Source organism: Silurus aristotelis, assembly GCF_946808225.1.
Source record: "Silurus aristotelis genome assembly, chromosome: 17".
In the NCBI taxonomy this organism is placed as follows: Eukaryota; Metazoa; Chordata; class Actinopteri; order Siluriformes; family Siluridae; genus Silurus; species Silurus aristotelis.
This window is the reverse complement of record NC_139590.1, coordinates 24,604,454-24,618,278: the sequence shown is the minus strand read 5'-3', so window position 1 is coordinate 24,618,278 and position 13,825 is coordinate 24,604,454. Positions and strand designations below refer to the sequence as shown.

The following is a 13,825-nucleotide window of genomic DNA, read 5'->3' as shown; positions in this document are numbered from 1 at the left end:
GACATCTTGGCCCTCTGTGAAAATAATCCAGGAGGACGGGTTAAACACCAAGTATTTACTATTGTTTATCACAACTGATCTCACTCATTGCTCTGGATTAGATGTTTTTGTTTACCTTTTCCCTGGCTTCGATTTTCTTGGCCCAGCTGCCCTCGGCCCACTTCTTGTTGATCTCTGCTTTCTCCCAGGCGCGCCTCACGAACTTCTGACGAGCACTGTGGAGAACAGGCATGACGTTCAGCTACATTACAGATATCTCCACCTCGTCTGAACTTCATCTCAGTTTTCTCAAGTTCTGATTCGGACACCATCTTCACAAGAACTTATAAACGACCGACCGCCAGCAAGCTACTAATGTGTGCAGCTCAGTGATGGTAATTTAATCTCAGTAATGTGCATCTTAGCGTGTTCACAGACACGATCAGGACACTCTGATTTAAAGAGAAGTCTTAGCAGGTTAAAGAATGTAACAATGATGTAAAAGTGCACTGAATAATAACGTGAAGAGACGTGGGATTATTATAAATCTATCAGTAACGAATGTAATTAACAAATAGAGTAAGTACCAGAGTGCAGTCCTGCAGTCACTAATCACCACGTTTATCTGTAAATACAATAAAAAACCTGCAGGTGTCTGAATAAAATCAGTTCTGCTCTTTAGTGTTTAGATTTAAACAGTAAAACACCTTAAAGAATATCTTTCACAAAAAGTCCTAAATATTCCTTTATGAGAGAAACTTGCATTTAAATTAAGAATGTAAGAATATAAAACTAATTACAAATTAAAGTCAACTTGGTGTCCAGGATTTAAGCTTCTTGCTGAAAAGGTGTTGAACTGTGATTACAGTGAGGTCTGAGCTCCATCACAGGTAATTATTACTACACATTAGACAGTAAACACTGCCCTGTTATAACAGTTACAATAAAAGTGTCCTGATGGAGAGTGAAGACGACGACGTACCTGTGAGGGACTTTGATGACGTAATCGGTGAGCTGCATGCATTTGAATGGCATGGCCTGTCTCTTCACACCGCTGCAGGGACCGTCCACCAGAGCCTGTCTCACACACACACACACACACTTAACTACAGACCCCTCCGGTATTCAGAACCCGACACGCTGGACATCAGGTGTGGTCTAAATGAACAGCTGCTCTCACCCGGTTCTGATCGATCACATCGACGATGGCCACCAGTTTGCCTTCATGGGGACCGAAGGAGACGTAGGCGACGCGACCGATCTCGACGAAGCGCTTGAACACCTGGTGAAAACGAAAAAACGCAATTAAACTCTCAGAAACCAAAACAGAATCAACAAATCACAACAGAATCATCATCAAGAGTCACAGCACCGTCATTTACAGATGTGTAGATGCAACTAAAATATAAAAAATGAAAACTTAACCACAGAATCCAAGAACTCACATTCACCTGCGTGTAGTTATTGCATTTTAGTACACCGAGAAAATTTTAATCAGGCAAAATTAGACATTTTTATAAACCGTATATACTCATAATTCCTTTCTTTATTTGAACATCATTAACTTTAAGAAAAAACCCTCATAAATTCACCTCTGTGTCTATATAAAGTGAAATAATCTGGAAAAAAAACAGTCGTATGAATTTAGGTGTGTAAAGAAAACATTTTATGATCATTTTCCAGGAAGTTTTTATTCGTGAACTTTTTACTTCATTAAAAAGATTAATTGAGAAATTATAAACATTTCAGATGTTTTGTGACATGAAGCTGTTCTGAAGAGAATGAGAAGAAACGTGTAGAGGGAAATGATTCCTCTGCGCGCGCACACACTTTATATATTTATATTTAAGTTTTTAATAAAATTCTCACATAAGTATGAGAATAACACAAAGATCCGGACATGCGCGAGACCTGGCTGTTCTCTACACTAACTCAGGATCATAAAAATGATCGAGACTTGGGACAATTTCAGTGTATGAACGCGATGATAAATTTGATTTAGTAATAAATTTATCTGGTTAGTAGATTATTTAGTGTTTTAGGTAATAATTCTGCTGGGTCTCTACACGCAATCGGCCTAACTGAAGACACCACGTTGCGCGCGCGACCGGATTAAACACCCGATTTTTGTCTAAAGCCGTCAAAAAGTTACTTCAAGAAAAAGGGAAAAGCGTTAACTACAGTGTCCTTCTTCTATCTTAAACACGTCTGAGTGAAAAGACGCACATAATAATCCACTTTTACTCGTATTTAGGCTCCGTGGCGCCTCAGAAACTCACCATGATGGCAGACCGTGGTAGAAAAAGAACGCCTCAGCTTCCGGTCCAGCCTGATACTGCTTCCGCATAGCACTGCGCATGCGCACAAACCCAAACCCCCCCCCCCCCCAAAACTGGTGCACTTGAATCAAATTCACTAATTATATGGGAGTAATTATATATATATTATTACCATTCTCATTCTCGCCACAAGATATCGCAAAATAAACCATACATTTTTACTAAAGCCGGGTGTGTGTGTGTGTGTGTGTGTGTGTGTGTGTGTGTGTGTGTGTGTGTGTGTGCGCGGCCCGGGGGTTGTGGACCACTGCAGTAGAGGATAAAGGAGTTAAAGAGTTGCGATTCCCATTTTCACCACAAGATGGCACAAAAAAACCACATTTTACCGGCATGCCAAATAAATGCGCATACTTTTGCACATGCTAGAATGTAAACGTGGCAACGCTGCACGTGCGGCTCGTTGGTCTAGGGGTATGATTCTCGCTTAGGGTGCGAGAGGTCCCGGGTTCAAATCCCGGACGAGCCCATACTATGTTTTAAAGTAAAAGCTAACATTTTAATTAATTAATTAAATTATTTTTTAAATCCTGATGATTAATTGTGAAACTAGGTTTATTAGCTTTAGACCGATATATATATATATATATATATATATATATATATATATATATATATATATATATATATATATATATATATATATATATATATATATATATATATATATATATATATATATACATATGTATATATGTATATGTATATATGTGTGTGTGTGTGTGTGTGTGTGTGTGCAGTAGTAAAACAATTAATTACAAATACCACTTATTTGTTTTTAAACAAAGATTATATATATATTATTTTTTTATTATTTGTGTGAAAACCAATAACCAGTAATAACGTGGAAATTGCATAAGGGAAGAAATCTTAAGGACTTCAGTAAAATGTGGTGTGTCTTTAGCGCCATCTTGTGGTAGATATAGAAATAGCTATCGCAACTCCTCTGTTTAAAATGATCTTTTCATGTAGCTTGCTGTATTTTGTGCATTTGGGGTTTTGATTTACAAACTGAAGGAAACAAACAAATGTGAACACAAACACATTTGCACAGTGATATATTATTACTTTAAAGCTCTGACACAATTTATTTAGGTTACTGTTCCCAAAACCTGAAATTTTATTAGTGGTATTTGTAATTAATTTTTTTCTACTGCACACATACACACACACACACACACATCTGTCTGAAAGAAAATAAACCTGGTGTCACAATTATTCATCATGCTTATAAGGAAAAAATATATATAATAATAATAAAAATAATATTAATAAAAATGTCAGCTATTATTTAAAAAATAGTTTGGGCTCGTCCGGGATTTGAACCCGGGACCTCTCGCACCCTAAGCGAGAATCATACCCCTAGACCAACGAGCCACTTATAGGAGTTTATGAGGTTCATCCCACAAATTTGCCACGTTTTCACAACATCTGTCTGAACCACACAGAGGTTTGAGGAACTTTTTAAGTATGGTGTGTTCTTGGCGCCGTCTTGTGGTAAGAAACAGAAATAGCAACTCTTCTTTTTAATATTCATCTCAAACCTCAATATTCACCTCAAACCTTTAACTGCGAGATATATATATATATCTTGCATTTATATTGATAAATTGTCTCAAAAACATTATTAACATTATTATTATTATTAAAATTATGAATGTGGAATTATATATGGAATCATATACATAACAAAAAAGTGTGAAACAACTGAAAAATGTCATATTGTAGGTTCTTCAAAGTAGCCACCTTTTGCTTTGATTACTGCTTTGCACACTCTTGGCATTCTCTTGATGAGCTTCAAGAGGTAGTCACCTGAAATGGTCTTCCAACAGTCTTGAAGGAGTTCCCCGAGAGATGCTTGATGCACTTGTTGGCCCTTTTGCCTTCACTCTGCGGTCCAGCTCACCCCTAAACCATCTCGATTGGGTTCAGGTCCGGTGACTGTGGAGGCCAGGTCATCTGGCGCAGCACCCCATCACTCTCCTTCTTGGTCAAATAGCCCTTACACAGCCTGGAGATGTGTTTGGGGTCAATGTCCTGTTGAAAAATAAATGATGGTCCAACTAAACGCAAACCGGATGGAATAGCATGCCACTGCAAGATGCTGTGGTAGCCATGCTGGTTCAGTATGCCTTCAATTTTGAATAAATCCCCAACAGTGTCACCAGCAAAGCACCCCCACACCATCACACCTCCTCCTCCATGCTTCACGGTGGGAACCAGGCATGTAGAGTCCATCCGTTCACCTTTTCTGCATCGCACAATGACACGGTGGTTGGAACCAAAGATCTCAAATTTGGACTCATCAGACCAAAGCACAGATTTTCACTGGTCTAATGTCCAATCCTTGTGTTCTTTAGCCCAAACAAGTCTCTTCTGCTTTTTGCCTTTTTTTAGCAGTGGTTTCCTAGCAGATATTCTACCATGAAGGCCATGAACAGTTGTTGTAGAGATGTGTCTGCTGCTAGAACTCTGTGTGCCATTGACCTGGTCTCTAATCTGAGCTGCTGTTAACCTGCGATTTCTGACTCGGATGAACTTATCCTCCGCAGCAGAGGTGACTCTTGGTCTTCCTTTCCTGGGGCGGTCTGCATGTGAGCCAGTTTCTTTGTAGCGCTTGATGGTTTTTTCGATTGCACTTCGGGACACTTTCAAAGTTTTCCCTGTATATATATATATATATATATATATATATAGATAGATAGATAGATAGATAGATAGATAGATAGATAGATAGATAGATAGATAGATAGATAGATAGATAGATAGATAGATAGATAGATAGATAGATAGATAGATAGATAGATAGATAGATGTGTGTGTGTGTGTGTGCAGTAGATTAAAAATATAAATCTCTCTGGTAGAATTGCATGTTTTTGAGACAATTTATCAATATAAATGCAAGATATATATATATATCTCGCAGTTAAAGGTTTGAGGTGAATATTGAGGTTTGAGATGAATATTAAAAAGAAGAGTTGCTATTTCTGTTTCTTACCACAAGACGGCGCCAAGAACACACCATACTTAAAAAGTTCCTCAAACCTCTGTGTGGTTCAGACAGATGTTGTGAAAACGTGGCAAATTTGTGGGATGAACCTCATAAACTCCTATAAGTGGCTCGTTGGTCTAGGGGTATGATTCTCGCTTAGGGTGCGAGAGGTCCCGGGTTCAAATCCCGGACGAGCCCAAATACCTTTTAAAATAATAGCTGACATCATTATTATTATTATTATTATTATTATTATTATTATTATTATTATATATTTTTTTTCTTTAAAGCATGATGAATAATTGTGACACCAGGTTTATTTTCTTTCAGACAGATGTGTGTGTGTGTGTATGTGTGCAGTAGAAAAAAAATAATTACAAATACCACTAATAAAACTTCAGGTTTTGGGAACAGTAACCTAAATAAATTGTGTCAGAGCTTTAAAGTAATAATATATCACTGTGCAAATGTGTTTGTGTTCACATTTGTTTGTTTCCTTCAGTTTGTAAATCAAAACCCCAAATGCACAAAATACAGCAAGCTACATGAAAAGATCATTTTAAACAGAGGAGTTGCGATAGCTATTTCTATATCTACCACAAGATGGCGCTAAAGACACACCACATTTTACTGAAGTCCTTAAGATTTCTTCCCTTATGCAATTTCCACGTTATTACTGGTTATTGGTTTTCACAAAAAAAAAAACAAAAAAAAAACCCACATATACATACATACATACATACATACATACATACATACATACATATATATATATATATATATATATATATACATATATATATATATATATATATATATATATATATATATATATATATATATATATATATATATATATATATATATATATATATATATAGTGTGTGTGTGTGTGTGTGTGTGTGTGTGTGTGTGTGTGTGTGTGTGTGTGCAGTAGATTAAAAAATATTAATCTCTCAGGTAAAGTTGCATGTTTTTGAGACAATAAACCGATATAAATTGTGTTAGACTTCTAATGCAATATATATATATTGCAGTTAAAGGTTTGAGATGCACAAAATACAGCAAGTTATTAGAAAAGATGAATATAAAAAAAAAGAGTTGCTATTCCTATTTTGCACCACCAGATAGCGCTAAGAACACACCATACCTAAAAAGTTCCTCAAACCTCTGTATGGTTCAGACAGACGTTTTGAAAACGTGGCAAATTTGTGGGATGAATCTCATAAACTCCTATAAGTGGCTCGTTGGTCTAGGGGTATGATTCTCGCTTAGGGTGCGAGAGGTCCCGGGTTCAAATCCCGGACGAGCCCAGGTCCTTTTCTTAGAACTGAAGGTTATAAATTAGATTTTGTCTGTCATTTTTTTAATTTTTTTATTTTTTTTTTCACTTTTCATCAGGCTGCACATGCTGCATAAAGAATGCCTCACAGAGAGTCCTATCACTGCTCATACTTAAGTTTATTATTTTCATAATCTATCTTACTTCAATTTAGCAACGGTAGAAATAATGATTTATTCTAATTGCTTTGCAAATGTATGTATGCATCAAAATATCAGACTATGTGGACTATTTCTATATTCATATTCCGTTATTTTCCTCCACATCTTTTATTCCTATCATAATGCTATATTACTTCAATTTACATGTACAACTTTTATTTTAAATGTGTAGTTCTCTTTTGCTTTTTCATTTTTTCATAGTTTATGTGGTTAACTTTCGAGTACAAGTGTTAGGAAAGGAGGTAAATACACGGAGGCACCAACATTTGTGTTTTGTGAACGAATGAAAGAAAACAGTAAAGTTGCAGTTCTGTTTTTCAACACCAGGTGACGCATGAAACACCCCAAGTAACAGACTCGTGTCCTACCTCCAGACCGCGGACGTGCACGTGGCAAATCAGGAGATATGAACCTCTAGGAACATAATCCAACGGCTCGTTGGTCTAGGGGTATGATTCTCGCTTAGGGTGCGAGAGGTCCCGGGTTCAAATCCCGGACGAGCCCACAGTTTTCTACAGCTGGAATATAAATTCCATTAGAGAAAGTGCTCAAAATAAATTCTTTGCACTGTAAACAAAAACATCTAGCTATTAATGTTCATGATGTACAATGGACAAAGTAACCTGATCAAACAAATCAATATCTTATCATTCCTTTAGATGAATAATCCATGTTGTACTTTTATGCTGAGCATAATTTTATATACATTACACATCTATCTATCTATCTATCTATCTATCTATCTATCTATCTATCTATCTATCTATCTATCTATCTATCACTGCAAAGGGGTTTATATGTACCATTTATTTTCTGTTTATAATTTCTGTTTGCTTTGCTGGCAGACATTTTCCACCAAACATGATTAAAAATCTAATTTTATTTTACATGGTTTGTCACTAAAATCACACACAGAATACATTTACATAGTAAAAAACTATTTAAAAGTCATAAAGGAGTAATAAAAAAAAAGGTGAAAATGTTCAGAGACAGCCCACAAACGACTCGTTGTATTTCTCCATGGCTTTAAGGGAGTGTCGAGATTTCTGTTTGAAGACGGGCGAGCGCAGGAAACGAGTGTCTGTGAACTTGTCTCCACGCCGCAGCTTCCTGATCAAAACAAACCAACACAAACATGGTGACGAAAACATCTGGGAAAAACAGAATGTGCTGAATATATCAGTATGAAAAGGGGCGGAGCTTACGAGCTGATTGACGGTTCTTTGTAGCTGACTACACCAGTGCAGCGTCTTTTGCGGGTGAGGCCGGGGGTGGAGTCCCTGCCCAAGAGAGGCATCTGATAGGCTGCAGGAGAGAGATTGGTCACATCACTCAAAGCCAAGCCCAGACAGGAGCGAACTACAAGACCACCTGCAGAAACACAACGTGCATGAAGGAAGTTATTAAAAGTGCAAAAAAAAAAAAAAAACCTATACTACACCGAAGGACAGTAAAGAAAGTGTGTGTGTGATAAGCCATAACCACAGAGGAAACAGAAGATAAGAGAGGTTTGGACATTACCTTTTCTCCTCCTTGACTTGTCCATCACCACAGACATGATGTTCTCCGGCTCTGATGATTGGTTCGGACAGTTTGTCAATTCAAACAGAGGACTGCCAATTACAAGCCCCACGTCTGCAGTTGTGATCTCAGGTGAAGGAGACGACACTTTCTTTCCAGACACAGCAGCTGGATGATGAAAGGATGGATCCATGATTAGCAACATTTCATAAATCAAGCAAACGACATTTCCAACTCATAGACACACAGACAGAGAGGGGGTGAGACAAACAGAGAGGGGGTGAGACAAACAGAGAGGGGGTGAGACAAACAGAGAGGGGGTGAGACAAACAGAGAGGGGGTGAGACAAACAGAGAGGGGGTGAGACAAACAGAGAGGGGGTGAGACAGGCAGCCAAACAGGGGGTGGGACAGACAGGTAGAGAGGCGGTGAGACAGACAGGCAGACAATGAGACAGATAGGCAGACAATGAGACAGACAGGCAGAGAGGGGGTGAGACAGACAGGCAGAGAGGGGGTGAGACAGACAGGCAGAGAGGGGGTGAGACAGACAGGCAGAGAGGGGGTGAGACAGACAGGCAGAGAGGGGGTGAGACAGACAGGCAGAGAGGGGGTGAGACAGACAGGCAGATGATGAGACAGCCATACGAGAGTTAAGAAAGGCAGGGAGACGAGGTGGTGAGAGAGACAGACAGACAGACAGTGAAATGCACCTTCTGCAAACTCCTGGTCTGGATTTGATGGGTTACACTTCACAGCAGGAGAAGATACATGAGCCTCAGTGAAGTGCAGCTCTGCAGCAGGGGAGTGTGGAAGATGTAGTTCTGCTTTGCTCGACAACGGGACATGTTCAGCTTCGGCACATTTTTTGACGTTTCCTGTAAAAGAAACAGAATTAAAATCCACGGGAAGTCCGCAGGTGAAGTAATACACAAACAAGGCTGAAGATCTGAAGCTCACCAGATCTCTCTGGAACCGTGTGCTTCTGTTTTGGCCTGGTGTTCTCCTTCCCTCTCGTCTGAGCAGACCTTCTCTTAGAGCGAGCGCGGCGTGGTGGAGGATCACGAGTCCGTCTCAACTTCCTTTCCGGTACGTACAGACTGTCGTCTGCGTCCTGCTCGGTTTCTGAAGGGAGAGAGTCCTCACTTGCTGGGGCAGGAGGGGGCGGAGCAACAGGAGATGGAACTGTGATAGGAGAGGGAGGGGCTTCTGAGGGTTTGCCTCCTCCTCGGAACGGCGTGACATGAATGGCTTCTTCGCAGTCGAAGTCGAACGTGTCGTTACCGCCAAGGGATGAGTTTAAGCGGTCACTGGGGGCGGGAACAGAACCGGCCGCCGCCGTGCGACTCTTAGAACGAGCACGCGGCTTCTACAACGTGAAGCAGAACAAGATGTATTAATATTTATAAAACACTCCACAGAACAATTAACGTGTGTTTACTAGATGTTTCACCTCCCAGGGTTTCTTCAGCGGTGCACGCTCCACTCTGCGTCCACGCTCTGGCTTGGTAGCCGCCTGAACCACTTTCCGCTTCGTCTGTCTGGACACACAGCGCTGTGGAGGCTCCGGAGTCGAGTGCTGCACGGCTGCGAGGTCCGAAAGTTCAGAGTCAAATGCATCAACTGAATCTTTCCGGAGTGACCTTTGACCGCCAGCTGCAGTGTTTTCAGCAGGAGCTACATGATCAGCGACATCAGTGCTGGTGCGTTCTGTAATCCCTGCATCGAGGTGGACCTCAGGACACTCAGCCATGTCAGAGCTCTGAGGCTCCACCTCTTCCATTACACAAGCATCCACAGAGGCGGGGTTAAATAGTGAGCTCCGCCTTCGCTCAGAACGTTTCCTTCCATCTCGACGACGTCGCATTCCGACAGTGGAAGGCAGTGAGGCCGTAGTATTAGTGGAACCTCCCAGAGCCTCGTCTACTACAGAAACACAGGTGAAAGGAGGCGTGGCCTTTGTTTACACCTTTCCAGGTCAAAGAGGCGTGGCCTCATTTCATTAAACTAAAATAATTTTATTTAATTACATTTTGTGCAAGAAATTCAACCCACACACTTCGATTATTAAACAGGGATGCATACACTTCTTCAAACAAACAAACAAACAAACACACACACACACACACACACACACACACACACACACACACCTTCCCCCTGCTGTGTGAGAGGCTCCAAAGGGCGGAGTTCCTCTTCCCCAGTGACCACCTCAGCTTGTTCCACACCCCTGAACCACATCAACAGTGCGCGCGCACGCACGCACACACACACGTTATTAAGAAACACTTAACTTGGTTGAGAAAATAAATAAATAAAATCCATATTATGTACATTTGTAAACAGTAGCCAAAGAGATAAAGCCAATCACAGTTTTTATATTTATACCTCGGGCTGGGAGACGGGACGAGGACTAACTGCGGCTCCTCTGAAGAAGACGTCTTACACACGATACAGAAATAAAACATGATGAGAAGAAAAATAAAAACATTAAGAATATAAAAAAAGTGTTTTTACAAATGCATGTGTGCAGAAAAAAAGCCTAGAATGTATTATTAATGCAGAAAAGCAGAACTTATTACTATTATTATAATTACAGCCAAAATCATTGAGTAACTCACCTGTGCACATTTAGCCATGGTCCCTGCACTCAGAGCCCTCTTCATCATCAGCAGGTGGAAGATGAGGGCCTGGCGTTCTTTCTTCAGCTGCAGAATTATCCCTTGTGCTTGCCGTAGCTTCTCTCTCTCCGCCTGCAGAGCCAGGGCCAGCGCTTTATTATTCACCTGCACACTCTTCAGGACAAATGGCCTCACCGAGGCTGAAGACACAGACAGAGACAGGAAAAGAAAAGAGGTGAGGGATGTTGCTCTACAGTAGAACAGAGTAAATAAAAATCCACCAAAAACTAATGCATATAAATATTTATACCTTCATTGAACAGTCTGCTACTGATGTAGGATGAGTTACATGACTTTACCTTAACTCTAAAAACATCAGATTTCCGATTAACCAAAAATAAATATATACAGTGAAAAGATTTCTGTCCTGATGTTTTTTTTGCATATTTAATTTAGATAATTGAGATCATTTTAATCTTACACAAAGATAACCAGAATAAATATAAAATGAAGATTAATTGCCAATGCTTGAGTGCAGTTGTCGATCCTAAGGATGGCACAAGTTATTAAGTGTAATAAATTCAGGATGATCTCCTCAACCACAACATGGGCGCTAACAGAATCAGCACTATCCCTCACTTCTCTAACTAAAGAGAGCGATGCAGCGGCGCTTTATACTCTCCAGCACTCTTCATTATCTCCACTACTTCTAGAATCGATTTAACCTACATTTCAAGGCGAATATTAACATATTAAAAGGTGAGAGGAGCAGAGGGAAAGAAACTCATCACAAACATCTAAACATTTAATGTGCTTCAGGGTGGAGTTTCACAGACCTTCAAGAAATGCTGTTTAAAGACTTCAGCTCAGCCTTCAACACCATCATTCCTCATCATTTGATTGATAAGCTGAGCTTGTTGGTCCTGAACACCTCCATCTAAAACTCGATCCTGGACTTTTTGACTGAGAGGTCTCAAGCAGCCAGTCATAAACAGCACCTGAGAACTGGGGCCCCTCAGGGCTGTGTACTAAATCCCCTGCTGTTTACCCTGCTGACTCACGACTATGAAGCAAATCACAGTTCACGTCACACCATCATGTTCACCGATGCAAGAACGATGAGTCGGCATACAGAGATAAAGTACAGAGTTTCAGGGGTATAGCTAACAACCTGTCTCTAAATGTGTAAAATACAAAAGAGATGGTTATTGACTTCCAGAGTACACGTAGTGATCACTCCCAGCAGAACATCAACAACTCCTCCACTGAGATTGCCAAGAACGCCAAAGTCCTTAATGTTCACCTGGTCCCTCCACACCAGCATCATAACAAGAAAGCCCCAGTGGCGTCTCTACTTCTTGAAAAAGGTGAGGAAGGCCCAGCTCCCACCACACATCCTTAGAATGTTCTAGAGAGGGACCACCAAGAGCATCCTGAGCAGCTGCATCACTGACTGGTTTGAGAATTGCACCATTCTAGATTGCAAGACCCTAAAGAGGATAGTGAAGATGGCTGAGAAGATCATCGGGGTCTGTCTAACCTCCACCATCCGCAAAGCTACCAGCACTGTGACCCGACACACACACTTCACTATACTGCTATCTGGAAAAAGCTACCAAAGCATTCAGGCCCTTATGGCCAAACTGTGTAGCAATTCAAGTACTCAAAACAAGGGACTGGTTTTGGTCTTGGGGTCTCTCTCTCTCTCTCTCTCTCTCTCTCTCTCTCTCTCTCTCTCTCTCTCTCTCTCTCTCTCTCTCTCTCTCTCTCTCTCACACACGAACTGCTGTTTTGTACAAAGTGCAGCTAAAATAATGCAGTGTTTATATGTACAGTATGTATTAATATATGGACAAATGGACAATAGACAAATCCACCCAACAGTGTCTCCATGGACTAATTGAATTCGCTTGACATTACCGGTGGTCTTCAGTTTAGAAAGTCCTCGACTTGCAGCACACGCGCTCGCCAGGCGCTTGTTCCGCTTCTCCTTCATCTTCTCCTTAATGTCGTCCAGACTCTGCTGGAATGACTTCTTCTGCACCACCCGCTCACGTGCCATGGCTCACTAGATACACACAAAACACACGTGATTTAGTCACACGTTCATTTTAACATCACTAATCACAATCAATGTTTATGGTTAAGAGGAATATTATAGGATTTACATAAGATTAGACAACAGTTCCACAGTAAAATATCATTCACTAAAACACTTATTTAAAAACAAAGATTTTATTGATCATCAGTGATTAAAATTGTAACAACAATCAAATCACAAATCTACATTAAAATCTCACGTTTTATATTAGAAGTTTAAATACCAGATTTCAAGCAAATTACACAAAACTACAACACTGGTGGGATTTGATGTAGTTATTTGTCTCTTTCTTAATATTAAATAAAAAAAAATCAATGTTGTAGTTTCGTATATACAAATGCAAGTCATGACTTCGAATTCAGTAAAATGGCCATAATTTTCCCGAATGTAGCGCATCAGTGCGAAATCTCACCTACATGATGATGTAAACTGACTTTCACTTTAATTTAATAAATAAAATCTCTTCTCATCAAACTTGATCCTAAAAATCCTGGTGATGTTTAATTCCAGTCATGGCGGCGGAAAGCCACACAGTGCTAACTGTTAGCCTCGTGCTACACTTCCTCTCATCAAACACAAATAAATATAATACAATCCCCCACCTCAGAACTTTAATAACTGTCCGGAATCTGAGTGCGAGTTATTTAATAACTGATCATTTATATGAATTACATTATTAGTCAGAAACTAAACGAACACTTACCGGCAGCAGGTTCACTTCCGTTATTTTCCTAATGTATTCCTCTTAGAGGACGTTGACATTCGAACTGCGC

At 40.1% G+C, this 13,825-nt stretch overlaps 2 protein-coding genes across 7 annotated transcripts in view; both read right to left on the bottom strand.

Annotated features, from left to right (window-relative positions):
- The window catches only part of rpl14 (ribosomal protein L14), a 2,841-nt gene extending 483 nt beyond the window's left edge, over positions 1 to 2,358 (bottom strand). The window contains exons 1-5 of the mRNA XM_083566592.1: positions 2,259 to 2,358; positions 1,160 to 1,261; positions 962 to 1,056; positions 116 to 215; positions 1 to 14 (exon numbers count right to left, since the gene is read on the bottom strand). The exon at positions 1 to 14 is cut by the window's left edge and continues 40 nt beyond it. Coding sequence (XP_083422718.1) covers positions 1 to 14; positions 116 to 215; positions 962 to 1,056; positions 1,160 to 1,261; positions 2,259 to 2,261 — 314 coding nt within the window. The 5' untranslated portion in view covers positions 2,262 to 2,358. The remainder of the gene's footprint in view (positions 15 to 115; positions 216 to 961; positions 1,057 to 1,159; positions 1,262 to 2,258) is intronic.
- A 5,317-nt stretch (positions 2,359 to 7,675) lies between these two features.
- On the bottom strand, positions 7,676 to 13,825 carry sgo1 (shugoshin 1). Of its 6 annotated transcripts, none has more exons than XM_083566512.1 (11): positions 13,756 to 13,825; positions 12,872 to 13,019; positions 10,952 to 11,151; positions 10,719 to 10,771; positions 10,484 to 10,560; positions 9,784 to 10,256; positions 9,291 to 9,699; positions 9,044 to 9,208; positions 8,332 to 8,499; positions 8,016 to 8,181; positions 7,676 to 7,920 (listed from the first exon to the last, which is right to left on the bottom strand). In XM_083566512.1, the coding sequence occupies exons 2-11, from the start codon at positions 13,011 to 13,013 to the stop codon at positions 7,794 to 7,796; spliced, it is 1,980 nt and encodes a 659-aa protein (XP_083422638.1). In that variant the 5' UTR covers positions 13,014 to 13,019; positions 13,756 to 13,825; the 3' UTR covers positions 7,676 to 7,793. The 6 variants fall into 6 exon arrangements, with proteins under 6 accessions (XP_083422638.1, XP_083422637.1, XP_083422642.1 ...); XM_083566511.1 differs by lacking the exon at positions 13,756 to 13,825 and adding an exon at positions 13,465 to 13,745; XM_083566516.1 differs by lacking the exon at positions 13,756 to 13,825 and adding an exon at positions 13,465 to 13,745 and having other exon boundaries at positions 8,016 to 8,115.